Raw genomic sequence first — 21,443 nt, forward strand, 5'->3', positions numbered from 1 at the left:
CCCCAACCCAAGGAAGCCCACTTTGGCTATGGGCAAGGTCTCTCCCTATGGTAGCTGGTTCGTGGTGAGATTCAGTTGTATGCCTAAGTCAAGACAAGGGCTCCTTGTTCAATAGGACTTATCAGAACAGCAGTCCAGAGATTTTTCGTTGGCACAAGCCCAGGCAGGGGCCACCACCCACGTGGATTTCTGGAGTCCAGAGGACCCGCCACCACAATCAAGGTACACACAGTGGTAAAGAATGATCTGTACTCTCAGCCTAAGCAATCCTCATGGCACTTAGCAGACCTGTGAACCTGCTCCCAGCCTCTTCCCTCCCCATTGCCTTTCAGAGGCCCCTCCCCAGTAAGACAGAGGAAGCAAAGGCAAGAGGATGGCCAGAGGCTTTGGCAGGGTGACATTTATTTGCCAGGTTCAGCAGGCACACGGTTAGCCTACCGACCTTCATACACCAGAGCAGACCCACAGGCATGCAGGGAGGAGGGCAGGACTGCCACTGGAGTGCCGAGCAAAGGCCGGGACCAGTGTGGCTGCCTGCCCAAACTGTGGTGGGGTCTGACAAAGGGCACCTGCCAGGAGCCTCCATCAGGAAACTGGGGAGCCTTATTCCACTTTCTCATCCCAGGAAAAGCAACTCAGCATAGCTCAGAGGCACCTGGGCCTCTCTCTCTAAGCCGGGACAGAAGGGGAAATGGGTCACAGACATGGGGGGAGGGGGGAAGTTCCTCTTTTATTTTTGAATTAGGAGAGCAGAAATTTGCCCCTGTGAAGGGCAAACCCCCAAATCAGACTATAGGATACTGCCATGCAGCAGGCCCCCTGGGATGGAGACGATCATAGCCGTAGCCTGAGGGACCAACAGAGAGGAGCTAAGGGGTATCAGCCCTCCCTGTCTGGCTCAGGGTAAGGACCCAGCTAGGCCAGTGCACTAGGTACTGGGCCTGCACGCTGCCTTCACAGTTTTCATTTCCACATCCTGAACTGTTCCTTCTTCCCCTGACAGGCTTATGAAGCTCAGGGCACAGGGCAACCCACTGCAGAACCCAGGAGGGCAGGAAATAGCACAAGGGTATTGATGGGAAATTTCCAGGAACAAAGGTGGACTTTTCTACCCCCCTACTCATTCTCTTTCACTTCTGAGGACCCCCAAAGCTACCAAGCAGTGCCCCCAACCATGTGACCAGTCTTGTCTTAAAGCATACTGCCCTAGATTTATACATTCTCTCTACCAGCCTGTGTCCATTCTTAGAGCAGCCCACATACCACAGGCACATACCTTCATGTGCAGGAGCCTAAGACCGCTGACAGGGCCTCGCTGGAGGACCAGCTCTCAGGGCAAGGCCACCCAAGTTTAGGGCCTGGGAGAGGATGGGACCTGCAGGGTCTGCCTGGGGAAATCATGAGGCAAAAAGGGAAGGGGAAAGGGAGCAGGGACCTCCTGAATATCCCTAGAGCAGCATCCCGCAAGGAACAGAAACTGGTGAAGCTAGCGAAAGACAGAAAAGCCACAAGGAATCCATGCAGGGGCTGGGGCCGGTCCTGCCTCTGGCCTGCCCACCACTCACGCACATACACACAGGAGATGAGACTGCTCTCCCGTGGCCCCCAGACATGCCCCACACTGGGAGGCAGGGGCAGGAGGGAGCAAGGGCATCATGCCAGTGACTCTTATGTACAGTGAGAAGCCCCTCATCCACTCTCCCACCCTCCTGCCCTCCCCCTGCCCCACACCAGCCTGCTCACTCAGCTGGTCTCCTCCCTCCAAGACTCCTGGGCATAGCCAGCAGCCTCTTCCCCTTTACTAGAGGGCGGGGCCTGGCCTGTTGTGCCCCCAGGGGCTGTGCTGTCCGGCTGGGCCAAAGCCGGCTCAGGGGTGGCAGCTGCCTTGGTGGCTGGTGTGACACTGCTTTGGGTGGTGGGCATGGTGCTCTCTTCCGTGGCTGGTGTGGCTCTCCCATCAGTGGCTGGAGTAACACTCCTATCAGTGGCTGGGGTGATGCTCCCATCGGTGGCTGGGGTGATGCTCCCATCAGTGGCTGGGGTGACACTGCCATCGGTGGCTGGAGTGACACTGCCATCGGTGGCTGGGGTGGCACTACGGTCTGCGGGGCCTATATCATCACTCTTTGCGGCAAGAGCAGCAGCACCCGCTATGGCTGAGGTGGCACTGCCCCCAAGGGCTGGGGCAGCCCCACTTGCAGCTGCGACCCCACCTGCAGCCCCAGCGGCAGCAGTGTCTGTGGCTGGGGCAGACTGGGCTGTCGCTGTGCCAGACTGCTCTGGTGCACGGAGCCGTTTCATGAGGGTGGTCACTCGGACAGCCTTCTGAAAGGAGGACAGCAGAGAGAGGCCCGGAGTGAGGCTTACAGAAGCCAGATCTGTTCCTTGGCAAGAGTCAAAGCCAGACCTTTCTGAGCCAAAGCCTCAGACTACCCCAGGGGAGCAGGCCAGGGACCCAGCTGTTCACACACCCACTTAAGGCAGTGACAGTGGCTACATCCACAACCGATGGCTGAAGAAACGCTTTTGTGTGGCTGCAGGGGTGTGATACAAGTAAGACACTGTGTGTGCCAGAAGGAGCTCTTGGGATCAGTCCAGGAAAGGGAGTCATCCAAGTCTTACCTTCCACTTAGCCCTGGCAAAGTTCTTTTCAATCTGGGCACAGACCCCATCCTTGATGTTCTTGTCGGAAGCAGCATTGCCAGAAATCCTAGAAAGGGTGCAAGTGCATCTGGATCTGAGGGGGTAGAGGCCTTCATGGAGATTGCCCAGCCCTCTTCTCTTAAGATCCAGAGGTTACCAGGCAGGCCCTCTGGGCTGGGCCCATGATCTGGGCACCCCCAGCCCCTACTCAAAGATGCAAGGAGGACAGAGGCCAAGGGAAACCTGGCCTCTCCTTCTGTCCTCCATGGGCCCTGCTCACCACTCATGGGAGATGGCCTCTTCTGCGGTGATGCGCTGGTCTTGCTCCACCTCCATCAGCCTTGTTACCAGGTCTTTGGCTGGGGACAAAGCCAGGGAGAGGCTAGGCATGCGCACCTCGTCTAACTGTCTAGGGGTGATGAATGGGCTGGGAGGCAGGAGCAGAGTCTGGCAGAGAAGGCTGAGAGCAGGTCCCCCACACCAACCCACCCTTCCCTTTACCCACACGCTGGGCACCTCCTCACCCGCCTGTGAAATATCATCCCAATATGGAGAGTCAAATTCATAGTCGCCAGCCAGGATCTTGCGGAAGAGGTTCTTGTCGTGGTTCTCATAGTCATCTTCCTCTACCTCCTCGTAGAAGGGTGGGTTCCCTGAAAGCCTGCATGAGAGCCAAAGGGCAGGTTCACCCAGGAAGGCCATGGGCACAGGACCCCACCCGGCTTGACTGAAAGCCTGTGTGCCTGCCCATTCACTCACAGGATGTACATGATGACTCCAATGGCCCAGCAGTCCACAGGGCGTCCATACCGCTGCCTCCCTACCACCTCCGGGGCTGCAAACACAGCGTCCACCAGCTGGTCAGCATCGGGCCTGGGAGGCCTGGGACCACTCACACCCACTTCCTGGGCTAGAGACTTCCTCAGCCCCACCCCCGCCCCACCCAGAGCCACTCCTTGAAGGCTGTCTCCCACCCTGCCCCTGCCCCACCCCCTGCTTGCCCAGGTACTCGGGAGTCCCACAGGGCTCCTTGATGAGGCCATTCTCTAGCTTAGCCAAGTGGAAGTCACTGATGACGATCTTTGAGTTCTTCAGCCGATTGTAGTAAACCAGGTTCTCCAGCTGCTCCGGGCAGGAATGACATGGGGGTGGGCAGGGAAAGACTCCGTGAGGACCCCAGAGGCTAGACAAAGACCCCAAGGTGCTGCCCACCTGCCCCCAAGGATGTCTGCCGTCATACCCAGTCCCTGGCCTCACCTTGAGGTTCCTGTGCACGATCTTGAGTGAGTGCAAGTAGGCCACGGCCTCCAGGACCTGCCGCACCACGTTGCTCGTGTCTCGCTCCGAGTAGTAACCCTGGTCCAGGATCCAGTCAAACACCTCCCTCCCCGTGGCCCTGAGGGACACCAGCCCCTGAGCCCGGCGTGGGCAGGATCGGGGGTGGGGCAGGAGTACTCGGGCAGGCTGCCTACACCAGGGAGCTGGCTGGGCAAGGCACGGGGACCCAGGACCCCAAGGGTCTGCAAAGGGGACTTTCCCTGGTTGCAGAGGGCAGAGGAGATAAAGGCCCCAGGGACTGAGGAATCCTGGGACCCCAGGCCCACACTCACAGCTCCAGGAAGATGAAGTACTCCTTGCGGGTCACAAACACATCCACCAGCTGTAGGATGTTGGGATGCTTCACCCTGGCGACAGGGAGGGGGGCCAACCTCTCTCTTAGGGCTGGGTAAACCCCTGAGAGGCTCTACCTCCACTGTGGGCCACGGCAAACTGGCCAGAGGCTGGTACTGCTTGAGGCCACCTGCCCTTGCAACCCTTCTCTGCTACCTCATACAGCCCCCCCACCCCTAAGCCTCACACTCACATCTTGAGGATGCCTATCTCGTTCTTGGCTGCCTTCCGCACCTTGCGGCCGTCCCGCTTCTGGAACTTCTTGCAGGTGTGCAGCTTGCCTGTTGTCTTGTCCTTGGCCCGGAAGATCTCACAGAACTCCTCACTGCAGCAGGCAAGCACCCCACTCAGCTCCGGCCCCAGGGTGGGCTGCCCTCTGCTCCCCTCTCACCAGCCCTTGCCCACCCATCCTCGACTACCAGACCCAGCACTCACGTCTTGATGACCTGTCCCAAATCATATCTGTCAGTCACCTCCGACGGCTGGTTATAGTTCTTCTTGTCGCCCAGAGTCACACACCCAAACGGCATTGCCGGGCTCGGAGCTGCAGGCAGGATGGAGGCTGGCTCAGCGGTACCACAACATGGAAGCTTCTCCCCAAAACACAGAGGATGCTCCTGGGAGACCCCAGCCTGGCTCAGGCCAAGCAAGGGGCAGAGACTGCACTAGAAAGGGCTAGAGGCTGGTCAGGCACCCATCCCTACTTTTCTGGTCATGGGTCTTACCAGTCGGCTCGGCTGCCTGAGCTACAGCAGCCTCCACTTAGGAAAAACATATTAAGCTGCCATAGCAGGGAATCATTTTGTATTGTATGCATTCAACAACAACAACTAAAACATTCGCCAAATGATTTCCGTACATTTCAGCTCTTACCCAGCTGAAGGGGGCTATAACACCCGCCAAGCAGACAGCCACCTCTGAAAGTCTGAAGATACCAAGTGTTGGCAATGACATGGAGAACATGAGCGCTGCTGGCGGAGGCCAAGTCTCTCCTTTGGCAAACAGTTTGGTCAAACCAATAAAGTTGACCGTGTCCCTTGAACCAGCATTTGCACTGCAAAATCTAGGCCCTACAGAAATACACACATTGAAGCAGTGGGCCACTCATACAGGAGTGCTCATAGTGGCAACAGCTGTCATTGTCCCTAACTGGGAACGGCCCTCAGAGCCACCAGCAGCAGGACGTAACATGGCACAGTCACACAACGGAATATTAACACAGCAATGGAAATGAAGGAGCTACAGATCTACCCAATCACGCAGTGAATCTCGCCAACATAGCATCGAGTGAAAGACACAAAAGAGTACACAGGGTATGATCCTATCACTTATAGAGTTCAAAACATGCAGAACTAACCTGTACTGTGTACAGGTGTGTACAAACATTCTGGTGAAACTATTTTTTTTTTTTTAAGATTTCATTCATTTATTTGACAGAGAGAAAGAGAGATCACAAGTAGGCTGAGAGGCAGGCAGAGAGAGAGGAGGAAGCAGGCTCCCCGCCCAGCAAAGAGCCCATGCAGGGCTCAATCCCGGGACCCTGAGATCATGACCTGAGCCAAAGGCACAGGCTTAACCTACTGAGCCACCCAGGGTCCCAGTGGTGAAACTATTTAAAAAAAAAAAAAAAAAGCTAGGAAGTAAGTACCACAAGTCCTTCTGGAAAGAGAGCAATTGGGATTGAGTCAGGACATGGGGAGATTTTGGAGGGCTGGTTTCTGAACCTGAGTGGTGGTTTCACAGGTGTCTGTTTTATAATAATTTGTAAAAATGTACATACAAGTTGGGGGCACATTTTTAGATTTTTGTTATATTTCACAATTTTTTAAAGGATTTTTATTTATTTGATACAAAGAGATAGAGCGAGAGAGGGAACACAGGCAGAGGAGTGGGGGAGGGAGAAGCAGGCTTCCATGCTGAAAAGGGAGCCTGATGCGGGGCTCAATCCCAGAAGCCTGGGATTATGACCTGAGCCAAAGGCAGATGCTTAACAACTGAGCCACCCAGGCGCCCCATATTTCACAATTTTAAAATGTTAATAAAAATCATGGCCATCCTGGGGCATTTGGATGGCTCAGTCACTTAAGTGTCCAACTCTAAGTTTTGGCTCAAGTCATGATCTCAGGGTCATGGGATCGAGCCCTCGAGTTGGGCTCCAGGCTCAGAGCAGTCTTCTTGGCATTCTCACTCCCTCTCTCTTTGCCCCTCCGGCTCGTGCTCTCTCTAATGAATAAATAAAATCTTTCAAAAAAAATTACGGCCATCCATATGAAAGAATACTTGGTAGTTATTACAAAGAATATAGTAGCAAAATGTGCTGCGGTCGGACAGTTTTTGAGATGTTAAATGGAAAAGTAAGGAACACAATGATGGGTCAAGGGTGCTGCTATTTGGATAAATTTTTTAAAGTTTATATACCAGTGTATACTCACAGACTCAATTCTGGAAAGACATCTAAGGAAATCAGAGTGCTCTCTGGGGCAAGGAATTAGGTGTTAGAGGGGCAGATTTATATCTTTTATAACTTTTCTGTTAGAATTTTTTTCTACAGGGGCACCTGGGTGGCTCAGTTGTTTAAGCATCAGCCTTCAGCTCTGGTTGTGACCCCAGCCAGGGTCCTGGGATCAAGCCCCATGTCAGGCTCTCTGCTTAGCAGGGTGTCTGCTTCTCCCTCTGCCCTCTGCCTCTGACTGCTTTCTGCTTTCTCCCTTGTGCTCATGCTCTCTCTCCCTCTCTCATATAAATAAAATCTTTAGGGAAAAAAAAGAATTTTTACTACGATTACCTTTACTGATTTAATAATTGTTGTATTCAGGCTTAGTGCTTGGAGAGTTTCCTCAGAAAGAGAACCCCCATTTGGGTGGAAGTGAGGCAGGGTTTTGAGGAAGAAACAGCATCAGGGCTGGGCCTTAGAGAGGAAGGATCTTCCAGGAGGCATGCAGGAGTAACGGTCTGGAAAAGCTAGACAAGCTTGCCAGTGCCTCGGTGCTGGGGCTCACAGGAGACCTGGCCAGTCAGGCCCAGGGCCCAGGTCCTTGGCCGGGGGTGGGTGTTCCAGGCACAAAGGCAGGCACTCTGGCACCTTGGGCACGAAACCCGTGGGTCTGCAATGCTGCTTACCCCATCCTCTCATGTGGTGTGGGGCCTGTCTCCAGCACCCCAAGGAAAGGGCACTTGCAGTTCTTGCTGAAGGTCAACTTCAGGAGGGAAGCTGGTGACAGTGTCTGGACTTCCATAATGCCCAGTCAATGTGACTCTGGGGCCACGGCATAGCTCTGCACTAAGGCCGCCTGCACACAGCTCGGCCTCTGCTGACTGTGCATATTCTCTCCACGGAGGAGCGCTGGCTGTGCACTGGGCCCAGCCTGTGGCCTTGACCACCTAGCAGCTCCTCTACCTGGAGTCACTCCCAGCTACAGGAGGAAATGGAGAGGGGAGGAAGCCATCCCCAGAGGTAGCAGCTTGGGTCACAGCCACTCTGCCAGCCGGGGTCAAAGGCCAGGACCCGCACGAGCCCCGTGGCCAGAACTGGCTTTTGCCGGCTTCCTCTTAGGCGGAGGCCACCCACTTCCCAGGGGTCACAGTCCCGGAAGTTTTGCCTCAAATCTGCCTTCAGGATTAAGGAACAAATTCCATCATTCCCTCCTCTGGGTTGTTTGGGCTCAGGGAACGCAAATGCATTTCATTGGTGTGATTTAAGCCAGGGCTTAAGCCATCTTGTGAGGCACTGCAGAGGCAAACAAGAGAAGCTTTGAAGATCGTCCCCGACTGCGTGTCTTTGCCACCATGGTCAGAGCCCTGCTCCTGCGTCTGCCGGAGAGGAGCATGTGGCTGGAATCCCACACTCACAGCTGAGAGCAGAGGCACAGCCACCCACCACTGCCGGCCACCCATCTCTATGCCCTAACAATCTGGGGGAGGGGGTCCATAACAGTCCCTCAATGGCTCTAAGGCACGGCCGTTCCCTTTCCAGGCTGGAATCCAAGGACCGCTTACAGGGCGGGGGGGTGGTACCTTAGCCGGGGGGGGGGGGGGGGGGGGGGGGGGGTGCAGGAAGCTGGGAGGGACCTATGTCTCAGCCCTGTTGCTTTGCTTACACCGTTCCCGATGGCAGGAATGCCCTTCCCCCAAAGCCTCCATCAGTATCCTATTTGTCACAGCAGAGTTATTTATAACGTAAAAAAAAAAAAATCAGCAACTACCTAAAATCCAACAACAGGTGACTCGCCAGCTCAGCTGTGTCCATTCAGTGGCAGGGAGCGTGGGCCCTGGCAACAGCCCTGCCCACCTTGGCCTCCCTGAGAAGCAGCCTCCACATGAGCTAGGTGTCCAGACAAGGGCTTAATCTGTTTCCTCTTTCATTGTGATTTCTGACATTATAAGGTTGTTGGCGCAACAAATTCTCTAAAATGATCCTGACGCTCCCGACTCAAAACGGCCCTTCTCTGAGATACCTTCCACAAGCTCCACCTCCCCCCGCCCCAGCTCCACCAGCTCCCTGCTCTGCCGCGTGGCGGGGGAGGTTTTGTCTATGCTCATGCCTGATCTTGCCCGCGGCCATGCATATGCACTTGTGCCCACAAGAGCCCAGGGTCGGTCTTGCAGTCTTGTCTCCCACCACTGAAATCCAGGCCTCTGCTCATGGTCACATCAGCCTGGATCCTCGTCCTAAAACCTCAAAAACCGCATGGCTCGGGAGGGGGCAGATCTGCCTCTCCCCATACCATGGGGCCCCTGATCGCAGCCAGTAAGGCTTCTGCTCACCAGTCTAATGCACTCATCTGTCTCCACCCCCAACCTAGCCCCAGGGCGAAGAAAGGAGAAAAGGGGTCCCCTCCATCCTCACCCACTCCACCATCTGCTACCCACTGCTGCTGCCTGGGAGGCTGCCGATGGACACACCAAGCCCCTGGCACCTGCTGGCAACAAAGGGGGCCCTAGCCCCAAAGCTGGGAGGAGCAGTCAAGGGACAGCTTCAAGAACAGTGGAAGGCCAGTCAGAAAGGGGTTTGCTTTCTCACCCCCACGGCTCAGACAGCCCAAACCCGATACCCAACAATGAAGAGCTCTCCTCCCATTGACGTAGGACCCAGACTGTGCCTTGGGTCCACACTTGGACATGGGAGGGCACAGCAAATCCTCTAAAATGATCCCATAGCACCCGTTTCCCTAGAGACATGGCTCCTTCCATTTTCTGCAGAGAAACATTGTGCACGGGGGGCTGTCCAGAGCGAGCTTGGGGAAGTGCAGAGCCTGGCACTGCCAGTGCCCCCCAGCTGGCTCGAAGGGTGCCTGAGGGCCAAGCGCTCCCCAGTTACTGCTTGCTCCTTGGGTCTGACCCCTGGGCTTGGGCAATTGAGCCTCAGGCAACCCTGAGGGAGCCTCTGCCTGTTGGTGGCCTGGTAATAAAGGGTCCCCTAGGGGCCCTGCTGCAGCCTTAAGCAAGTCTGGCTCCAAAGGTCCTGTGGTCCTGCATTGGAGTCCTGTCCCTTCCTTCACTGGGGTCATCGTGGCTCAGGTCCCACCTTTCAGAGCCATAAACAAGTTTCCTGTTGCCCTGGTCTTCTCCCACGTGGAGTAAATCTTGGGAGGCCAGGAGGGGCCCAAGAGGCCTCCAGCTACCTCCCAACAACTGTGGGCAACACCTCCCGATTTAGTGGCAGCTGTGAACACCAGCCTTCAGGTACCCCCTCCCCTTCCCTGCCCTTCTCTCTCAGGGACTGGGACTGGGTTTCCTACTGCAAAGGACATGCCTAGGCCCAAGCCTTGCCTGGCCCATAGCTGAGGTCTCACTGGAAAGATGCGGCCGGGGCGCGGGGGGGGGGCCCGCAATGGAGACTTCATCCTCAGGGTCTGGGGTGTCAGGAGGCAGAGCCAAGTTTCTAGCCCACTGCCCTGGGACAGGGGCAGGGGAGCTGCCCTGGCTGGCCGCAGGCACTAGTCAAATCACGGTCCGCAGTTTCTGCTGTTGACTGTCTCCCATCCAATGATGGCGTAAGGAGAGGGGGGCCACTCCAGTCTCGGTGGTGGGCATACAATCCAGTGCTGCGTCCACAAAGTTCAGCCTTGAACTTGGCATGCCAGAGGTAGGAGCCAACTGGCCCCTCCCAGGCACCTGAGATCCCAGTCTTTGAACCCCTAAAGGAAAATCCACTGGGGTCCCTGTTTCCCCTGTGAGTGGAGGAGGGAAATGAAGGGGAAGTCCCCAGAGTAAGGGACTGCTATGGTGATGAAAGTTTTGAAACAAAGGGAAGGGGAATGGGAGAGGTATTAGCCAAACCCCTTGTCTAAGAATTCCCTGAGACTGGCCTGATTCCTTCCCCATGGGTTCTATGACCTAGCCCCATCAAGGAAGGGGAGCTGGGTGAATTGAGAGACCTTAGAAAAGAGAGACGGGCAGGGACAGAGAGGGACAAAGGCAGAAACTGTGATCGAAGGGGAGCAAAGAGGTGACAATAAAAAGGACACAGGCACAATGACACAGGAGGGGAAGGTGGGCAGGGGGCTCTGAAGGGGCCCATGGGTGCCTAGCAGAGCCCTAAGACCCCCACAGCCATGTGCTCTGAACACCTGGGCCAGGAGCTGCCCATGGTTCCCGGACCTTTGACACTGAACCCTTCCGTATGCCTCAGATATGCATTGGACTTGATGTGGGAGGCACAACTGTGGCCTGAGAGAAGAGGTCAGCTGTTGCAGTCCCCTCAGAACAATTCCACAGCCCCTATCCCAGTTATCAGGCAGCTTAGATAAGTAAGGCCTGTCCATCATGAGGAAGGCACAAGTGCAGTGGGGGAAATGAAGCTGAGAGACCTGGCTCCTTCTCTTTCTAGCCCCTCCTCTCAGCTGGCCCAGCCCTGCCTAGACCCCCCAGCCACACCCCCCCTTGTCCCTGTCCTCCCTAGGCCTTGGGTCCCTTGGGCCCCTCTTGCAGTTCAGCCTAATTTCCTGTTGCAGCCGTCCCCCTTTCCAACAGTGGATCCTGTTGGGGGAGCCAGAAACAGCACCCTAAACAACCCAGAAACAACTGCACAGCACCGACCCCCTGCCTCAGTTTCCCAAGATAGAGATCATGGACTCTGCAGCCTTCTCCCAAGGCAAGGACTGACCATCTGCCAGTGAGTGGTAGCCAGGTAGCCAGCCAGTGAGGGTCAGCAGCAGATATGGGAAAGGCAGCCTTTGGCACCTGGGGGTCCACACCAAATGCTGTAAAAGAAAGGCAGAGAGACCTCTGCCCCACCCCCGGGACCCAGCCTGACACAGAGGGGAGGAGAGACACCAGTTCCCCAGCTATGGAAACTGGGGTCCAGCAGGTGGCTAAAACTCCACTGGGAAGGTGAGGTGGGGGAGGGGGAGAACCAGTTCTCCCTTGGTGGTCCTGGGGGGCACGGGACTCTGGGCTTTAGAGTGGAGCAGCAGGACAGGGGCTGGACTGCTGCAGACTAAGCTTCTGGTGAAGGATAGAGGGCCCTGCTCCCCACAAGGAAAACTGGCAAGCAGGCTCTGTCTAGGGGGTGCGGACAAAAGCAGTTTGGCAGAGCTATGGGGGGCTGGGAGAGCCTAGGGTCTCTGCCAGGCACTACAGGCGGGGGAACGCAGAAATTCATTTATTCATTGTCCACTCCCCTACTTCCCCAGCCCGGGCACGGCTCCCCACCGTGGTGCCACCGTGACCCCCTTCCCCAGCGCTGCTGACTCGCCCCCGCTGGCAGAGCAACACACATGCGGGAGGCACACGTGTGAGCACCAAGCCCCGCACCTCCCAGCTGAAACATGTGCGTCCCCTACCCCCACCGCGCAGCGTTGAGACGGGGCCCGGAGCCCCCCGCTGGCCCCTACGGTAAGGAAAGGCAACAGGGTCTCGGCTAGGGGGCTGCTGGGCCCCAGGGGCTTGCAGCCTCCTCCCCCACCCCGCGGCAGCCCCGCCCAGCCCCCTTCAGGTTGTCGCCCATAAAGAACTCTCCGTTGTCATGGAAATTAGTGACTGCTTAGCGGGAGGAAGGGGACCCGGGGGCAATTGGGAGGGGTTGAAGGCGGCCCCGGGAGTCAGGAGGGTCGGCTCAGCCCTCGACCCCTACCCCCATGGAGCACCAAAAATGTTCGAGGGTTAAGGTTTTCACAATTAGTAGCCCAGCGAAACGGGGGGCGGGGGTGGGGAGGGCAAGGAGGGGAGATTCGCCTGGACCCGAGTCTCAGAGGCTTCCCCTGGGACCCCCGAGCCGTCCGAGGTGACGGGGAACTTTAAACCTAACCCCGCACGCCGACCCCCGGATTTGCAAATCCCGCGTGTTCTGCCCCCGCTGGGACCCCAAGCCCTCGAGGAGCCCCCGCGCGCTGAAGGATCCGAACCTTGAGTCAGAGACCCAATCCCCCAAGACCCCCAGAACGTGCGTTCGGGGGCGCCCCCCAGCGCGGCCCGCCCCGCACCTGCAGCGCCGGTCGGTCACACGGAGGAAGCGATCGCGTGTTCAGTGGGGCGCCGAGGGCTCCGGGGGCGGCGGGCAGAATCCGCTCCGGGCACGCGGGGCAGACGCGGCGCCAGCTGCAGCCGCTTCGGCTCGCAAACCTCCAGCATCTCCCGCCGCTCGCCGGCACCAGATTCGCACCCGGGGCCGGGGGCGGGCTGGGGGGCGGGGCCTCCCTCAGCGGGCTCCGCCCCGGCCCTGACGGAGCCTGAGGCCAGAATCCCACTCTGAGGGGGGCGGACGAAGGGTGGCAGGCAGCGAGTCCGGGAGCTGTGGCCTGCCCGGCGCCGGCCAGGCTCCCAAAGACTCCCTCAGGCTCTCGGACTGACAGGGCAACAGGGCCCGGAGGGGCCTTCTTTCGCCCCTGAGAGGGAGCGGGGAGCAGAAGGTGTGGGAAAAGCCTGAGCCCTGGAGCTGCACAGGAATCTCTTGGCAGGTGGTAGTCCCCAGGGGACCAGAGCTCTGCCTAGCTCCCAAAACCTGACCCAAAGGGCGGAACCGACTTACAAGAACAAAGTGGGCAGTCGCCAGGGCAAGCTGCGTTACAGACTGGCATTCCCTAGCTAGGAATAGTAAACACAGGGGTGAGTGTGTGTGCACGTGGTCAAGGAGGGCTCCAGACCACGGTAGCAGAACCTCCTATCCCCCGCCCCCCTGCCCCCTTCAGCCTTTCTCATCCCCAAGTCCCAGCCAAGGTGGCTAGCCTGGTCCGCCCCACCCTGCGGAGCACTGATTTTCCCAGCCTATAAAAGTCGCCTATGACATGGTGTGGATTCTACTTTCTTTCCAGCTTCATCACCCTGAAACGCTTTATACAAACAGAAGCAGCAGCCCAGGCTGGGATGTGGGTTACAGGAGAACTATTGCACCAAGGTGTCCGCCAGGCCTGTCCTCTGATGGGAGAGAGCTGAGAATGGCGAGGAGGAAACCTGGAAGTCCGTCCTCAGCCATTTCTCTGTCCTTTGTTAGGGAGGCACGGGGACCCAGTGCCTGCCCCTCCCCCCTCACAGGCGCTGAGGACCTTCCTGAGTCCCATGTCTGAAGGCCAGACAGGCTTCTTGGTCCCTGGAGCTGGCTTCCAGCTCACTCCAAACCACCCAGGGAGTCTTCTGACCCCATTCTGGGGAGGGAGGTCATCTCCAAAGCCTGGGATGTTGAGTGAGTCTTCCCTGCGTGGCTCCCTGTGGCTGCTGACAGGAGTGACTGCTCCAAGTGAGGAAGTTGGGGCTAACTCTGGGAAGGCTGGCCTGAGTTATGACCACTGAACTCAGACCCCTCAATATCTTCCCCAGACAAGAGTGTCAAGGGGCCCTTCACATCCTTCCCTGGCTTTGGGTCACCTCTTGCAAACCAGATGGATGCCACCTCTGGGGCCCTCTGGGCTCTGGGTGGTCTCAGTCACAGCAGCGACCCCACCACTGGATAGGAATACCCGACAGGCGGAGGCTGTGTTTCATCTCAGTCTGCTCAGTTCATGTCTGCAGAATGAATGAATGGCCTGGCACTCAGTCCTTCCCGTGGTCCACCCAGGGTCCCTGAAGCACTGTTTTTCTGAGATGTATCATGCAGCTGAGCCTTGGCCTGCCAACCCTGCACATGTGACATACATTTTCTATCTTTCCTGAAGGTCATGGCTATCTAGGCACGGACAGGCTGGGCCGAGAAGAAGCTGGAATGGGGGATTTTAGAGGCAGGGGAAGAGGTGGTTCGCTAGAGCCCTGCCTGCTGCTGGCAGTGCTCCACCTCTCCTTGGTCGTGTGCAATTTCCATGTGCCTGTGGCTGAGTGCACGTGGTGGGGTGTGTGTGTACACGTGCGAGTGTGTCTGTGTGTGTGCGTGCGTGCGCTCTCATGCTGGAGGAGATGGCAATAGCACCGTGTGTGCGGTGGTGCCCAGTGGCACGTGTGTCTGTGTTCTGTGTGCACCCAGGCATGCTGGCTTGTGCGTGCACATGGACACGGTTGCCAGTCCCTGGAGACCCTGGTCCCTGGAGCCTCCGGTCCCCTTCTGGCCTGACACAAGCCTCAGGACCGTGGAAGCTGAATCAGGGCGTGAAAGCAGGATGGGGGAAGAGGCTGGGCCTGCCTAAGGGCTGACAGTAGGCTACCCTACATCATGGGCTATTTCCAGCCACCCCACCCAGGGTAGCCCTTCACTCTCCTCTTTGGGGGAGAGCCAGGTCTTGGCCCTTTGTGGAGAGAAAAACCCAAGGATGAGAACCCAGGGTTGGGACCGGGACCTGGCTTGTTCCTCAGCCCCCAGTCTGGGAGGGAGACACAGGCAGGATAGGGTTTTGGTGTCTTCGCTTCATTTGACCTCCGGCCGCCCTCTGGGTAGGAAGTAGCCATACCAGCTGGATGCCATCCTCTCAGCTCTACTAGGCCATGGACTGGGCCCACGTGGAACGTTATTCCTACCTCCGCTATTCAGAGCTAGACCAGGTCATGGCCCACAGCTTCTAGCCACTCCCCCTGGCCAGAGGAATGACACATGGTCCTTTAGGATAGGGCAGAGCCTGGAAAAAGAGCAGGCTCAGGTGGCATTGGCATTGTCCAGTAGCCTCTCTGAGGACCTCCTGAGGAAGCCTGTGCCCTAGGCGCCCTGCAGGTGGGAGGAGGAGGCTGAGAAAGAGAAGGGATCCCGAGGTTGAGAGTTCTGGCTCCCACCAGAGCGAGGCAGTCAGAGGGGCAGGATAAAGTGTGAGCCTCTCTACCCACAGAGCCTACAAAGCTGGCCAGATCTCAAGGCTCAGCTTACGTCATACCACCCACCCAGGACCCAGGACTTCTCTGCCACCCCACCATGACCCTGACTTCCTGCCCCAGGGTGCCAAAGGCCAGCACTCCCATACCCTCATATTCTGACTGGCCCACAGAAGCATAGAGCTCTAGCTGAAGTTCAGATTTTAGGGGGCACCTGCATTACCAGGCTAGCTCCCCCAAGAAGCCCAGACTTTGACAGGTACCCTCCCTTGGGGGCAACAAATGCTCCAGGTCCCCAGCCATCTTTGGAACTGTTAGGCTGTTGTCCACGTTGCTCTCCTCAGCCCCCCGTAGAGGGCACAAGATGGAAGAGGCCGAGCAGTCTTTTCCTCGGGAGCTAGGGGAGGGGGCTGTTCCCCCCCCTTCATGACTCACTCCAGGCTGTGTGGGTTATTACATTATGTTTGAAATTGCCATGGCAACCAGCTGGCAATCAAGGGTAATTGCACTTGTCGCCAGGGCAACGGGGCAAAACCCACAGCAGCCACTGTCTGTGGTTGCCCTTGGGGTGCAGTAAAGGTCAGGCTAGACCAGAGCCAGTGCCAGCCAAGGGGCTCTGAGGTTCTCTGGAAAGGATAGGATTGCTAGGCCCCATGGAGTTCCCACGTGTGGAGGCAGGGTGTGCCTTGGGAGTTCCAGGACCAGCCTCCACCCCTGACTCCACAACTGGCCTCTCTGCCCTTCCCCACACCACCCCGTGTCTAAAACACACCACAGTGCTCCAAGTCAGCAGAACGAGAACTTTTATGCGCTCACAGATGGTACTTGTAGATGGCCCACGGGCCCTCCTCCTCGTACTCACGGCGGCTGAGCCACAGGCTCTGGAAGGAGTCCCGGGATGCCATGATGGAGCCTCCAAGCCAAGCAGCGACAGCGCGATGGGGAGAGCCCAGCACAGTGGCTCGGGGGCCCAGCTCCTGCCGCAGGCGCTCGGGAAAGCCATTGATCAGGGTGCTGCCGCCGTCCAGCACCACATTGGCCAGCAGCTCCTCCTGCTGCTTGGCCTCCAGCCTGCTGATGCTCAGGAGGGCCAACTGCGGGAGGCCAGGCTGGTTGAGGCCCAGCAGACTGGGCTGGAAGAGGGCCTCAGGGCAGCAGAAACGCTCGGAGCCCAGGGTGATGACATGCTTGTCTGGAAGCACGAAGTCCACCCGGGCTTGGGTCTGGGTGCGGGCCACCTCAGCTGTCATGTTCATGGCCACGTAGCAGCAGGCCTCTTTAATCTGGTTGACCAGCCCCACCTTGGGCGGTGAGTGGCCCCCCGCCAGCAGCAGCTGAGCCAAATATTCGGTGAGGTCAGCCCCAGCTACATCCAGCCGGTAGGTGTCAAGGGGGGCCAGATCCCCAGTGAGGATAGGTGCCACGTAGGATGTGCCGTGGCCGCTGCCCAGCACCAGCCCGGTGGTGCGCCCGTAGGCATAGAGCGCCAGCAGGGCCTGGTGCACCGTCTGCATGGCCGGCACGTGGAAGCGCTCGAAGAGGATCTCAGCCACCTTCTCTCGGTTGGTGCGCGGCGAGATGGGCGAATCGGCCACAAGCACCGCCAGCTCCTCCGGCCGCACGCCCAGCCTGCAGTAAAACAGGTGCTGCCACAGCACCTCCAGGGCATCCCAGTCGGAGACCACGCCTCGATTCAGCACCGAATAGGCGGCCTCCTGGTTCTCGGGCACCGTGTACCGGGGCTCATCCTGGGCCGGGTGCTGCAGCAGCTGGACACGTGAGGGCACCACGCTGAGGATGTGGTCCTCCCCAGCCAGTCCGCACTTGGTGAAGCCGGTGCCTGTGTCAATCACCACCGCTGCCATGTCCTGGTAGGGGCCCAGCGAGTGACGGCAGAGCAGCGGGGACTGCACTGACAGAGTACCCGCGGTGGGCACCAGCTCGTAGCAGGCCCCACGGAGCAGGCCAAGGTGGGGAAGCACTGATGGGTGTGAGATGTCCTCGGGTGTCAGCTTGAACTGGGGACCCTGCGGCTCGGCGCCCACCATGGCCACGGGCAGGACCTTGTAGCCAGTGCCGGGTGTGGAGAATGTGACCAGGGAAAACTGCTCCCCCTGGGTGCTGGGGGGGCTTCCGCGTTGCCAGGATGGCACCCGATGTGTGCTGGAGCTTTCAGCAGCTCTGACGCCGACCTTGTCCCTGCTCATGTAGACACAGGTCTCCTCGGGGGCCAGGGGCACCTGAAGCACCCCAACGTGGGCTGGCAAGCTCAAGGGCTCCCCTTCCTGGCACAAGGTGGAGGCCTGGCCAGTCTCCCTGGTGATGGGGGGCCTTCCTGGGACGATGGGCTCTTTGGAAATGGGGGGTTCTTGGGGAAAGGGAGGCTGCCCAGTGAGAGAAATCTGCCTGGCAAGAGAGGTTCCAGTGACAGGGACCTGACGGGAAAGGGGGAGTTGCCTGGGGGAGGGAGGCTGCTTGGCCAGGAGTGGCTGTCCAGAAAAGCGGGTCTGCCTGGTGAGGGAGCACTCCTCATCAGGAGGAGGCTGACAAATTGGAGGGGGCTGTCCAGAAAGGGGATGCTGTTCAGTTAGAGGCGGCTGACCGCTGGGGAAGGCCTGCCCAGCACCCTCAGCCCCAAGGCTGTCAGGATGAGCAGTAAGGACCTCTTTCTGGTCATGTTTGCCTATATCGTCCTGAAGCAGAGGTCTGGACACCTCCTGGGTTGGGGCCTGAGGAGCAGGCTCTGCGGGCTGCTCTGAGATCATCCACTGCAGTTTCTTGGGCTGGACCGTGGAGGTGTCCTGCATCCTGGAGGGGTCCAGCTTCCAAATGGTATGACTAGTTTCATTTTTTTCTGCATCAAGTTTGGAGCAGCCCGGATCGTGAACATGGCTCAATCTCCTCTCCCCGAATTGGAGGGGCATCCCCAGTGGAATGGGCCGAGTGAACACCCTGATGGGTGTCTCAGTACCCGGGGAGTCCCGCAACTCCAAGTTGAGCCTGCCCTCCTTGGAAACCAGGGCCACCTCTCGGTAGCTTCCAGCTGAGAGGCTGGAGGGTGCAGGGCTGGACAGCATGGGCGAGGTGGACCAGAAGTTGGGGTGATTGTTGTCAGGGGAAAGGATGGGCATGCCTAATGGTGGAGCAGACAACACATTTTCGGGAACATAGACAGATGGGTGGTTGGGCATGACACCCAGCAGCACTGCCCGTGAACCCGTGGGGTCATGGCACAGCAGCCCCATCCTGGTGTTCCCCGTGGCCATATCGAACACCAGCACGCGGTCTTCCACAGCATTCTGGAGCTGGCAAGTAGGGGCAGTGGAGGGGGGAATCTGGTTGGCTTCCCCGGGAGACTGGACAGGTGACTGCTTGTGGCAGGAGTCTGGGTAGGCAGACTGGGGCACATTGGAGTAGGTATTGTTGCAAATGTTGAGAGGCTGCTGGTCTGGCTGAGAGCTGCAGTTCTCCTGGCTATTCCTCTGGGACTTAGGGGTCCCTGGGGGCCCTGAGCCTGGTGTTGGGCTGCCTGGCCTAGAGGTACAAACCTGGGGCTTCTCCACTGGGTTCTCAGGCAGGTTGGATAACACCTGTGTTCTGGCAGCCTTGACCTCCTGGACATGGTCTGAGGACTCATTTGGAGGAGGCATTTGGTTGGGAGGCTCCTTCTGAAAACCAAAATCCACTTTGTCCTGGAGGGATGAGACCACTTTGGAAGACTCCAAGAGGACTGGCCACGGGTTGTCACTCTTGCTGGGGAGGAGGTCTTGGGACAGGCCATTGGTTGTGATAGTGGTGTCTGTCAAGTGGCCAGAGATGCAGGTATAAGTTTCAACTACTTCTGGCATTGGAGTTGGAGCCACAGCTAGAGCATTTGCCTGAGTTGGAGTTGGAGGAGTCTGGGCCGGACATGGGCACTTGTCCTGGCCCTGACCTTGGCCTGGAGCCAGAAGAGGATCTTGGCCTGCAGCCGAGCCCTCGTCCCCTGAAAGGAGATAGGGTAGCCACCTGCTCTTCCTGCTGCCCAAGGGGGCTACCTGGTCAGGGCTACAGGGGCATTTGCCCCAGCCTACCAGGACTTTAGCGGGAGCTTTGCCCTGCCGTGCAACCTGCGCCTGAACCCGGAAGCGGCAGAATCCATGCTGGACCGTGTCACTGGTGCTGTCACTGTGTGTGCACACAGGGAGGGCCAGGGTCCTGTTCTCCATGATGAGATGCGTTGGGGTTCCCACGATGGAGCTTGGAAACGGGCTAGTAGAGGGGGGTCTTGGGGCATCTTGGGAGGCCCTCTCACAGACACACTGGGAGCCAATGTCAGCAGGATCCTGGTGTAGCTGGTGAACAAGGTCAGGGGCATGGGCCTGGGAGGCAGGGCCGCAGGTCCTATCAGTGATGGCCTCAGGGGACAAGGACAACCCCTGCCTGAAGTACACAGATCCTGAGTTTATCCATGGTCCCTCAGACCTTCTGAGGCCACCCCCTGGCTGCTGGCTGCTGGCCGAGGGGTGGCCTTGGGGGCCCGGTGGATCAGGGCCCCCCACCTTCTTGGTGACTTCCATAGTCTTGCTCCATGCCCTAGGTGCCCTGCCCCCACTTTGTTGTCATGGCAACCCCACACATCACAGCCCCCAGTGACCTGGTGGGGGGTGACAGAGTGTGGGAAACCAGGGGCCCCACCCCACTGAGGAATGGGGCCTGCCCTAGGGAACCTTGGGAAACAGAAATGCCCAGGGACTCTGGTGAAGTCTGCCAACCCTAGGCCATCCAGGGGACTAACTACTCTCTACTCAGGCCAGCTGTGGGGTGAGGGTGGTGCTCCTTGTGGCAGGGTCTGGGAGTGGCTGGGAGAGGCCAAAAGGGAAAGGTAAGCAGGGAAGACCTGGATTCCTGGTCTACCTCAGACACCAGACTTGGTTCTTTCTCCTCTCTTATGTGGCAGCTTGAGACTTTAGCCCTGACCCAGAGATGAGTTCCAAGAATGTGACACAAGACCCTTTGGGAGATCAAAGCCCCTTCACCACTCAGTCCTGGGAGACAGAAGAGGGTGAGGGGCTCAGCTCAGGCCCGTGCTCTTCTCCCCCATGTTCCCTGGCTCCCGCTCCAGGGACAGCAGCTCCTTGGCAATCTTTCTACTCCAGATGGCTCTCTTCTGCCTGTGCCTCATAGAGCCCCCTCCCCAGAGCCACATGTCCTTGAAGCCTAGAACCAGTAGCCCACAGAGGTGGCTATGGGGGCAAGAGGGGCGGGGGTGGGGCCTTTGCTCAGAATCCTCAAATCAGAATGTTCTAGATCTTGTCACATTGTGTCAACTTACCCTTGGCTGGGGGAGGGGGTGGGGGGGCAGAGCACTAAGCATAGGGCTAGGCCACAGTGGACACAGGGCCTGCCAAGTGGCAATTACATACAGATGGGGCATAGTAGGGACACAGTGAGCAGAGGGATGGTTATGGAGTGCGAATATGGTTGGTGCAGGACTGGGCACACAATGGGCATAGCTGTGTATACAGTGTGAACAAGTTGGACACAGGACTGGACATAGGGTAGGCACATAGGAAATGTAAACTTATTAGACTGGGTAGAACTCCCACCCTCCCTTTCTTAGATGGGTAAACATAGGCCAGAGAAGGGTGAGACCTGTCTAGACCACCAGCCCAGGCCTAGTTGTGCCCGACAGCCATAGAAGACAGGCCTAAGCAGCAGTCTGGGGACCCACCCCTTACCACAAGCCTCTTCTGGAGGTTTTGACCTGGGGGGCGGGGCCAGCCCTCTTCCCTCCTGCCAGCTGTGAGCTCTGAGCCTCTTTGTTCTAGTCCCCAGGCCTGTGTCCCTTCAGGCCTCAGTTTTTCTGCCCAGGAAACAGGTTTGTGGAGAATGCAGCTATCGGCTTGTCCTCCAAAGCGGTGTTTTCACAAAGGTTAAAAATAGTGCTTACAGTTGGCCGTGGGGTGTGAAACGATGTGACCAGG

At 58.0% G+C, this 21,443-nt stretch overlaps 2 protein-coding genes across 2 annotated transcripts; both read right to left on the minus strand.

Annotated features, from left to right (window-relative positions):
- Nucleotides 1-374: 374 nt before the first annotated feature.
- CAMKV (CaM kinase like vesicle associated) lies at nucleotides 375-12,926 on the minus strand. The gene is made up of 11 exons (XM_032868090.1): nucleotides 12,738-12,926; nucleotides 4,750-4,858; nucleotides 4,508-4,639; nucleotides 4,254-4,328; nucleotides 3,901-4,039; nucleotides 3,645-3,765; nucleotides 3,403-3,478; nucleotides 3,168-3,304; nucleotides 2,924-3,002; nucleotides 2,623-2,710; nucleotides 375-2,325 (listed from the first exon to the last, which is right to left on the minus strand). Exons 2-11 carry the CDS (start codon nucleotides 4,842-4,844, stop codon nucleotides 1,744-1,746), a joined length of 1,524 nt encoding a protein of 507 aa, XP_032723981.1. The 5' UTR covers nucleotides 4,845-4,858; nucleotides 12,738-12,926; the 3' UTR covers nucleotides 375-1,743.
- A 3,343-nt stretch (nucleotides 12,927-16,269) lies between these two features.
- On the minus strand, nucleotides 16,270-20,317 carry LOC116874106. Its single transcript, XM_032868527.1, has one exon. The coding sequence runs from the start codon at nucleotides 20,034-20,036 to the stop codon at nucleotides 16,290-16,292; it is 3,747 nt and encodes a 1,248-aa protein (XP_032724418.1). The 5' UTR covers nucleotides 20,037-20,317; the 3' UTR covers nucleotides 16,270-16,289.
- Between the last annotated feature and the right edge of the window lie 1,126 nt (nucleotides 20,318-21,443).

This window comes from Lontra canadensis, unplaced genomic scaffold (genome assembly GCF_010015895.1).
Source record: "Lontra canadensis isolate GAN:19392208 unplaced genomic scaffold, GSC_riverotter_1.0 scaffold35, whole genome shotgun sequence".
Taxonomy (NCBI): domain Eukaryota; kingdom Metazoa; phylum Chordata; class Mammalia; order Carnivora; family Mustelidae; genus Lontra; species Lontra canadensis.